We start from the raw sequence: 10,051 nt of genomic DNA on the forward strand, positions 1-10,051 counted from the left end.
AAATGTACTCAACGACGTATTTCCGTAAGTTGTGTTTTGTGGTCCAATAGGAGGTTGCCAGATTTGCAAACAAAATGTGACAATTGCAACACTCTAACCTTGGGATTGCAAGATTTAAATTTACCACAGAGCTGAAGCACGTTTGCCTCTTGGTAGAAATTCCGTATCCCGCCATCATTGAACACACTGACGGATTGGAAATAGTTAAAGGGGCAATAAGTGTATTTTCAGCCTACATCATGTAGTTGTGAAAAAACAGATGAAAAAGCATGTTTGATTGCTGTCTCACTTGTTGAGGCCTTGAAGGACTTTGTCTCACAAAATCTGCAATGCTGCAGACTGTACAGAGGCCATTGTTATAATGACAGTGAGCAACAAACCCACACAATCTATAGAGCTACACAAATGTAAGCCTCGCACTTAACTGGCCCCTGAAATTTCTCCAACCCTAAGTGTTGTCCCATTCCTCATACTGGGCTCCTGCATCCTCCAACACTCACACATGATGTTAAATGAAGCCTGTATTTTAAGATGTATATTGGAACTGGTTCAATGTGTGTACAATGAGCAAAAACACACAAGACTGTTTCTTTGTTTTATTTCAACACTGAATTAAACCTGAATATGCACGGCTGAACAGCAGAGTGAAAAAACAAACAAACAATTCAATTAACCGGGCTTCAATCAATGAGAGCTTGTACATATTCTAAAACCTATTTTTTTACACAATAACCTAAATCAGAAGTGAGCATGAGAATAAAAAAATACAACAAAGTGCCATGGTTGCCCTACTGCTGCGGCATCTAACAGGATTTTTTGCAGATCACCCACACTGGAAACGAGACAATCAAATCAAAGTCCCTCATTGGCTGAAGAAGACATTACAGCTTATAAGGTCTCAGGCAAAGTTACTAATAGGAACCTTAGGCACTGGTTTAGCAGATGGCTTGTTCTATTCCTGGATAGTAACCTAAGCAGGTAGCAATGTGGTAGTCCTTTCCCGTTGGTGTGTCCGGTTTCACTCATCATAGTGAAGCGAAGACAGGAACTTATCCACATCTAAGTCATGGGGAAAGCAATCAACAAGCTTCTTCTTTTCCTGCAGATTTGAACCAGAAGTCAGAATGAAATGGGGAAAAAATATACAAAACTCTCCTTCATTTACTGGCAGTGATGAATTAATCTACTTCATTTGTCAAACGTGCAACCTCTGCATAAACACCTCATTATCATCTAAATGAAAAGTATTGACACCAAAATGCAGTTCTGCTGATAAAACCCAACTTCTGGGGTGGTTTTATGGGCAGAGTCAAGAGTCAAATGCTTGTAGCCAATCATTAGAACGCTTGAGGGAGCCAGAGCATGTTGGTAGTCTTGTAAAGCTGTGGGAGTTGAAAGGACTGTCTGTTTCTAATTACAGCTACACCAGCAAGACATCCAAGTAGTGCTCATTATGTTGATTGATGCAAAATTAGCCTGCAACTATGCTGATAATTGGTTAAGCGTGCACTCACTTTTCAGTCAAAAGGTTCCCCCTGTTCTGGATATTCAAATGCAAAGATTTGCAGGTTTATTTTGTCATACTTGATGATGAATTTAGTATCTTTGGGTTTTAGACAAAATATTAAAAACAGCATCTTGAGCTTTTTTAAATTAACTGAAAAAGAATACAAAATAATCATTCATTGCTGCCCTACATCTAACTGCTGCCAGGTGTGCTGACTGAATATTGCTGAAGTCACAATTAATTACAGAAAACAGTGACAGTTTTAACAACTTAATAGATTTTTAACACATGCCTACTGAATGGCAAATCCTTGTCTTGTACTCACCCGGTCTTTCTTCGGAGGCGGGCTGCTTGTGGGAGAGGACGGTTTGCGTTTCTTGGAGTTCTTTGAGCTTGTGGGCAACTTTTCTCCCACTCCCTCCTGACGCAAACTGTCCTTGAGTGGAGTGCCTGTCCTGGCAATAGCAGCGCGAGAAAGAATCATGAGTGTGTGAGCAGCCATGTTAATGCTGTTTTCACTGCCAGCCTCACTGGCTGGACTGCAGGAGGGGACATCCGGGGTGTTGGGAGGCATTAGATGCTTGGGAGTCCCCTCTCCGTCTTTACCCTTCTTCTGTCGGGAAGGAGTCCTGGGACAGTCAGGGGGCTCCTCTTTGTTACATCCAGATGCAGAGATTCGGGAAAGACCAGCATCTGCTCCGGGTCTCTTGACTGGGGTGGAAGGAGAGTTGAGGCCATGGATGTCATGCAGCATCACAGCTGCCTGTTTGACCAGAGAGATGGTCTTTGAGGGGGTTTTTGTAGTCTGGGACTGAGGATTAGATGTAGGCTGGGTGCTAGCTGGAGGGCTGAAGTCTCTTGATGCTGAGGATGAAGGGGTTAACTGCTGTTCTTGCATACTCCCTTTAATTTCATTCTCCTTGTTAGCCGTCACACTCGGCATCTCCTGAGAGGGCGTCCTCTTTTCTGCTCGCCCCTCACATGACTTGGCAGGAGTTTTTTCTGCGAGTTCTTTCCTGCTGGTCTCCTCTTTCTCCTTTCTAGTTCCTGATTTCAGTGCAGAATCAGAGGACAATGAGTTGGAACTATGAGAGTCCTTAGCTTTTGCTCCATCACCATCCTTATCATTACTGTGCTTCCTGTCCGTAGATTTGGATTTCTTGCCCGATTCGGATTTTTTCAAGGTCTCAGGTTTTGAGGCATCAACCCTGCTGGCACTTGCCCTTGCAGGCTCTTGGTTCTGGATGCTATGATCTTGTTTGCGAGAGTTCCTTTTAACAGGATCTTTCTGGTGCTGTTGTGGAGGCATGGGCTTCTCTGCCTCCCTCACAAAGCCTCCATCAGTCTGGGGATCTGCTGAGCATCTGACAGTCTGTACCCTCCTCTTGGGCTTGTTTCCACCCAAGATAGCAGGCTTCGTTCGAGTAACCAGCTGTGTATTATCTTTCTCAGTCTGCTGGACAGTTTGTGATGTCACAGTATTTGTAGTTGGAGGTGAGGTGGTTCCTGTTGTTTTAGCAGTTTGTGGTTCAACTTCTGAAGAGGCGTCAAAACATAAAATTCTCCTATGTCGAGGACCCTTTGCTGAATCCTGCTGGCCTGCGTTTTCAGTCGATTTAGGTTGAACTGACTTGCTGGTAAGCTGTTGCTCAGCGCCTGGAATTCAGAGAAATATGGTCAGAGTAGTACGGCAGTGACATCCTTTGGTAACACATAATATAAGGATATTATTCATTATGTATCTATCTAGCTATCTGGGAGCACCGCTCCGGTTCAATCTGTAACTTACCAGCAGTTGTAGACCATTTGATTGCCATTGTGGGAGATTTGGGCTTGACCGTTTCTGACTGTGCTACTGGTACTGTGTTTGGTATGGCAACAAGCTGAAAATGAAACAATGTTGATTAGTTTTATTGTGTTAGACATGGCCAAAAGTTTCCGGCCAATGGGGGCCCCTTTAGGTAGTAATGCTCATTACACCACACATGACCTAATTCAAAAGTCTTGGGTGAATTAAAAAATATTCTCACAATTTTGCTACTAACAATAGCAGTACTATAAATAATGTGATGTCTGAGGGGCACATGAGGGTCAAATAACAACATTTGGATTTATTCTTTTGGAAACCAAATTTCATAAATACTGTCATTACTTTCGACTGAGGTGACAATTTGCTCTTAATGTGGTGTTCGAGGAAAGCTCACAAAGTTCTCCAGAATGACAGGGTTCTCTGAATAATGAATCCCATTAGATCTCAAGACACTTTGTCATGCACCAACACTTTCAGTGGAGGTGGAGACTCACCAGAATGATCAGGAATTTTATTATTCTGGTGAAAATTGTTGGAAAGGAAATAATACCCTTTGACCGACAACTGCAGATAAAGTTCTGTTACCTGATTGGACACCATCTGGACCTTCCCCACAGTATTCTGCCCCACAACAGAAACAGGAAGCATCATAGACTTAAGAGGTGATGGTAAGATGAGTGTTGACCCTGCACATAAAGAACACAGATTTTTTGGTAATGCGATGTGGAGTGGACTACCCTTCATTGCTATAAACCTGTGGACACTTTTTGCCCTGGAACAAGAAAACAAATCTTGGTTTGGAAGTAGAAAATACTTGAGGTATGACAAATGTGTTGCTATATTCAAAAAATTACAGTAGAAATAATTTCTGCTGTGTTTACTCAAGTTAAATGCATCCCATTCTTTAACTGGGCATTTTCCTCTTACCTGTGGAGAAGCCTTGAGCGTGAGTTGGTGTGGTGACCCCATACTGGTTAGGCAAAGGCTGTCCCTTAGAGACACCAGTGGACAGTAGCACCTGCCTGGTTTGAGTATCTGTAGTTGGAGGTTCAGTCACAAGGAAATAGCTGGCAGTAGCTGCTTGGACAGCAGGGGTGGTGGTGTCCAGGGGTAGTTGAATGATGTAGTTTTGCTGGAGCTGTGATGCCCCTGTTAATGGGGATGCTACTACAGCCCCGGCCTTACAGCCGAGAGGACTAGCATGCACCTCAGAGCTTTGCAAGCCACTAACTGCCTGTGCTGCCTCATCCAAATTAGCCTTTGGTGTGCCGGGGCCTCCAGGGGACTTAGCTGGAGAGGAGAGATATATGGTGGGGATCTTGTCTCTGGAAATGCTAGAAATTGCCTGAGGGGCAGGGTCACTGGAGGATTCCTCCTCCTGGTTATCACTGATAATAATCTTCAAAGAAACTATATTGGGGTCAGCAGTGGCCTTGCTTGGGGTGGTGTGGCTAGTGGATGGAGGATCAGGTGTTGCACCAACTGGGGCACAAGAGGAGGAGGATATGGGTGAGGTGGGTGTCGATGAGACAGGTGTAGCCGTAAGTGTCGCAGAGGTAGAGGCAGATGTGGGCGAGCCAGATGTTGCTGTGAATGGTGCCGCAGTGGAAGCAGTCGTGGAAGAGGCAGATTCGGGTGTTACTGACAGAGTAAACACTGGTTGAGTGTTTCCTACACTGCTTGAAAGTGACATATGAGGTAGATCTGCAGTCAGTGTTGGAGTATTGTTCAGTTCAACTTGTACAGGAGCCAAAAACGTAGGTTGATTGAGAGCTAAGGGGGCTATAGCAAGTTGTTCTTTAGATCCTTGTGTCTGTTTATTCTCCTGTTTTTTGTCCATGTCAGAGGCTGGTATCACGTCTGGCCCAGCAAATGCAGCAGAGGCTCCTGATGAGGGAACTGTGGCTGAATCGCCGATGGTCGTTGTGGTGGAGGTGCTGTACTTTAAAGCAGACTCCAGAGCTGCCATACTGTTTAAAGGAAGGGTGGGTGTATTCAACGGTTCAGTAATATCCATTGGTGTTACAAAAACATTGTTGTTGAAGAGTGAGGCCTTGTCTTTTCTGTTCGAGTCCACTGCAGCAGACGAGGCACCTCGGTGCTCCCCATGACTCACTAACAATCTGGCTGAACTGTTTTCAATTCTCGATGCTTTGCCACAGGGGCCAAGGACTTTCTTCTTCAACAAGGTGGTGGTGGTTGTAGATTTTCTGGTTTTACGCTCTTGTCCAGTTCTCGTCTTCACTGTCACTGGTGCTACATCTGAAGCAGCGGCATCTCTGTGTGTAGCACCTGACAAATAAAACAGAAGATCTCATGATTAATCTGTAAATACCTTTGTATCCATTAAAACTACCAGTATGTCTCTTCAGAAGATAATCAAAGGTGACACCTGTCTTTTCTTCTCATCAGAGCCCAATAGCACATTGTAAGAATACCTGGATCATCACTCAGAAGGGGTCTGACTGCAGGTGAAGGTCCAGCAGCATCACCCTCTTCTGGATTACTGCCAATATCTCCATCCCCTGGTTCTCCATCAATGAATCTGGTTTTGTCTTCAAACACACATTATAAAAAGTCTGTTATGAAATGGTTGTCAATTGAGGAACAACTGTGATTCAGAGTTCTGCACAACAAATCAAATAATAGCAAAGCGGGTCATAGTTACTGTAATCGAAGAGGTCATAGAGGGCCTGAAAAGCCGGGTCAGACTCCGTTTGCTCCAAAATATCATGGATTGCATCATCACTCATGTGGATTTCTCCCTGTATCGAATGATACACGTTAGAAATTATGACACAGGGAAAACAATTGTGTAATATTGTGTAATATTAGTATATTATTTTTTCAGCACCTGTAATCCGAGGATCTCATCTATAGACTGGTCTGCCTCCACTGCACTTGAAGTGGTCTTTGATGTTTGGGGCACTGGGTCACTGATATAGAGATGAAGCAGAGGAAAAAATAGTACAGCGGTGTTATAACATGCTTGTTGTCACATCACAACTCAACAGATACACAGAGAGCCAGTGCAGAGTTCAAAGTCAACACTTACCTGGCGAGGATTTTGTTGATGTTTTCAGCAAGCTTCTCTTGTAACGACCGGTCACCCAATATCTTGTCACGTGCATTTTGTATCACAAGTTGCTGTGGAGATTAGCATGAAGTGAAGCTGTAGTGCTGAAAATGATTACTTCAGATACTATTCTCAGGTCTGGGAGACAACGGATCCTTTCAGACCTTCCACCCTTGAAAACCTAACTCCAAACATACAGATCTACTTACGGGAAAGTTCTCGTCGACTGCCTCCTCAGGTTGGGGTTCTGCATTCAGGCTACTGGCAGTCGTGGCACATCTGCCAGGGCCACTGGACCCACTCACAGCTCCACCTCTCTTCCTGGGGGTGTCCCTGAAGGCAGCAAAAAAGATTAGAGTATTGGCAGCCAACATGCACGAGGCACAGACAAAACAATATAAGCACGACAAAGTGCAACCTCATACAAAACACCATTAACTAAAGCCTTAATATATAAATCAACACATCTCTGACATCAAACACAATCAAACATTAAGCTTCACCTAACTACTCACACATCAAATAACAACCCTTCATTAATAATCGCTAATTTCATGACAATTTTTTACATGTCAAAATGTCCGTTTATGAAATTCTACTTAAGCACCTCAGCTCTGTGTGGGAAAAGCAGCATTTTCAAGTTACTGTGGGTTAGCAGGACAGAGTCGGTTTTCAGTGCTGCCTCATTAATGGGTTGTTAGCAGTAACTGTAATTTAGTAACAATAATCATCTTTACCATTTCCGTCGTCCAGGAGACAATGGGCCTGGATTTAGCCGATGTTCTGAGATAATTATCTGTGCAGGCGAATCCCCTGGAATGGACACATGATGTCACACATTATACAAGAGCTAATTTTTTGTGATTGATGATTGCTTGCAAGCATGTCAAAATACAAGGGTCTCTAAAGTTTTGCTGGAATCTTTGAAAGGACTACACAAAATGAAGAAAGCTGCGGGCTTCAGTGGGGAAACTTTTTCAAGCCATCATCAAAAATACACAAGCAGCTGTTTGATTTGATCGTCTTTGCACATTAACACTGAGTTTTGCTCAGAGAAAATAGCTGACATGGCACGGTTTATTTCAACATTTCTGCTGTATCAAATCAGCAATTCTACCGTTTGTCAGAACAGAACAGCACAACCAACAGCTATTTTTAGAAAGTGAAAACAAAACCAAGGCCTTCCAAACTGTCTACTCTACAATAACATATATACAGAGCACTCCATGTGTTATGATACTGACTGGGCGTATTTAGTCTGACATCGTGGATCTGCTGGTGTGTTTCAATGCCAGCAGCTGGTCGGGTGTGCGGGGCGGTGTAGCTCACAGGGGTGGAGTGGCCCAGCATGCCATGGGAGATGTGTGCAGGGCTGATGACGGCGCTCGTTTCAGAGACCGATGAGCAGACAACAGCACCAGCCGAAGCCACGGTCAAGACCCGCTGTCGAGCCATGTTTGCCACTCCAATGCGTGAACGAGCTGGAATGGACAGAGGGGGGTAAATAAAAAGGCTATTTCTAAAATCTGAACAACCATGTGACTCAGGCAACTTAAATCATGGTTTGACCACTGTGCTAAGAGTGTGCAGTGCTGATAATCTGCTCACACAATATTCAACACTGCACAGTAAGATTCTCACTAAAGAAGCCATTTTTCAGGCAATCAGATTTTTCCAATATGTATAGCTACACATAAAAGCATCATCCCAACAGAAGCTACAATTATTTGAAACTTTCATTCCCACATATACATTTGAAGGATAGAAATCATAATACAAAAATCTTCAATCACTGGGTCAAATCACAAATGCACAGTAACAGCAGCACGTCACTGGCATCAGCCAATGAAGGCTTTAAAATGCTCCATTGGCTCGAAAATGAACATTAGTGCCGATTTGGCGGGACAATAAGATGACGCATGAATTTTGTATATGCTATGTCAGTGTGTCTGTTGCAATCATTGTTCAGAGCTGGTCATGCGAAGAGGAGCCAAATCACATTCCCTCAACACTACAAATTTAACTGCTGCCATCCTGATCAGTACGACGAATTTGTGAAGAGCAAAGAGAAACAGGCACTCTGACAAAAAGCTTGTCAGCAGTAGTTTCCTTTGCTCAGTGAAGGAGCACATTTTAAAAAGCATTGTATTTTATGTCTGCATCTTCTAGCGAGCCATCATGAGAAGAGTAAGCATAATATTATGTTAATTCCACTACAGGAGAGGCTCGGTAAAAAATATGTGCACATATCGGCAATCGGCCAAAATGAGTGGGAAAATATGAGGATATCGGCAAAAATCCAATATTTTGCATCCCAATGGGAAACACCGCAATACGTGTTTATGTACTAGTAATGTACCTTTGGCTGGCAAGGATGTTACAGAATATTGGACTTACTTCTTTGACATGCTGATGTATTGGGAGAGTTCTGCAATGATCTAAGGAAAGACAGAAGAATAAAGGAGCGATATCAGTGATGAAGATCCAACTGAGATTCAGGATTGTACTCAGTTTCATCTAAAAAGAGTTGCAGCGGTTTCAATGAAACCTGAAGCTCATTACTTTATCTGGTTGAGTGTAAAATCCAGCTTTTTCCACAATGAAGTCATCACGGCAGGTACCTCATGACAGGACTCTGTTGAAGATATTGATGAGTTATGGACAACACAAGCGTGACACGCGAATAAGAGCAATTACGAATGGCACGATGTCAGATGATCTTACCTTTTGTTTTAGTGGCCACATACTCGTTTAAGATGGTTGTCAGGCCTTTACCAAAGACAGACTGTGTGCGGGGGAAAAGGGACAATGAATCATAGAAGCAGTTTGTACCTTTATGAGCATGACAGTCACCTAACAGCTCGAGACAGGGACATAAAGACACACTTACAAACAAACAGGCAGGGATGGTCCCATCTCCTGTGGTGTGGTCGGCGTACTCCTTCAGGTTCGGGCTCTCGTGAATGAAAGCTTGGCTCGTTGAGGACAGTCCCTCTTCTTGAAGGTATCCTGGGGAAGGACGATCACCGACATCCAGTTAGAGAGAAACAGCAGTACAAAGACTCAAAAGGTAGACAGCTTGTTAGCCCTCACTCACGCCATTTTGGCCGTTGGTTAGTAAACGGTTAATGACCGTAAGCCCTGGAGCTGTTTATGGCTGTAAGTATCTTTGCTGGCTAACGCCACAGCCATAGCTTCGCTTCACCAGATAACACCGGACTCACCCAAAACAAGCCGAGCGACGTCCGACGGTAACAGCATTGCAGCCTGTTGGTTAATATAAAGTGCGTTGTGGGTTAGAGTTTACTACATGTTCAGGAAAAGTCTCCCCGCTAACAAATTTAAAATCCGTCAACGGTATTATTGTGAAGGCGACGCTCGGAGGACACTGCTGCTTACTCAAAAGGCGGGGAACTCAAGCAAGCCTAACCCGGAAGTTTCAAGGTCGTATTCCTATTGGACTTTCGGTAGTTGTAGTCCAATCCGACACGTCCGGCCCCAAGACTCCCCACAGGCTGCTTTACATAGATATGTCAGAGTAATAGATCGAACATGACTTCTACACACATTTATCGCTTTAATAATATCGCACCTGACAAAACAATACGTTTATTTTTAAAGCTGGCGCGAGAGCTACATGTCATACTCGATTCCAGCC

The 10,051-nt window shown here is 43.8% G+C and overlaps 1 protein-coding gene across 1 annotated transcript; it reads right to left on the reverse strand.

The window, feature by feature from the left end:
- Nucleotides 1-602: 602 nt before the first annotated feature.
- On the reverse strand, nucleotides 603-9,814 carry npat (nuclear protein, ataxia-telangiectasia locus). Its single transcript, XM_076735751.1, has 17 exons — nucleotides 9,618-9,814; nucleotides 9,284-9,402; nucleotides 9,118-9,178; nucleotides 8,956-9,028; nucleotides 8,791-8,831; nucleotides 7,638-7,874; nucleotides 7,131-7,206; nucleotides 6,603-6,726; nucleotides 6,373-6,464; nucleotides 6,172-6,253; nucleotides 5,986-6,082; nucleotides 5,756-5,872; nucleotides 4,245-5,609; nucleotides 3,903-4,003; nucleotides 3,297-3,390; nucleotides 1,833-3,163; nucleotides 603-1,099 (listed from the first exon to the last, which is right to left on the reverse strand). The coding sequence occupies exons 1-17, from the start codon at nucleotides 9,652-9,654 to the stop codon at nucleotides 1,019-1,021; spliced, it is 4,128 nt and encodes a 1,375-aa protein (XP_076591866.1). The 5' UTR covers nucleotides 9,655-9,814; the 3' UTR covers nucleotides 603-1,018.
- Between the last annotated feature and the right edge of the window lie 237 nt (nucleotides 9,815-10,051).

The sequence above is a fragment of the Chaetodon auriga genome, chromosome 7, assembly GCF_051107435.1.
Source record: "Chaetodon auriga isolate fChaAug3 chromosome 7, fChaAug3.hap1, whole genome shotgun sequence".
Lineage (NCBI taxonomy): Eukaryota > Metazoa > Chordata > Actinopteri > Chaetodontiformes > Chaetodontidae > Chaetodon > Chaetodon auriga.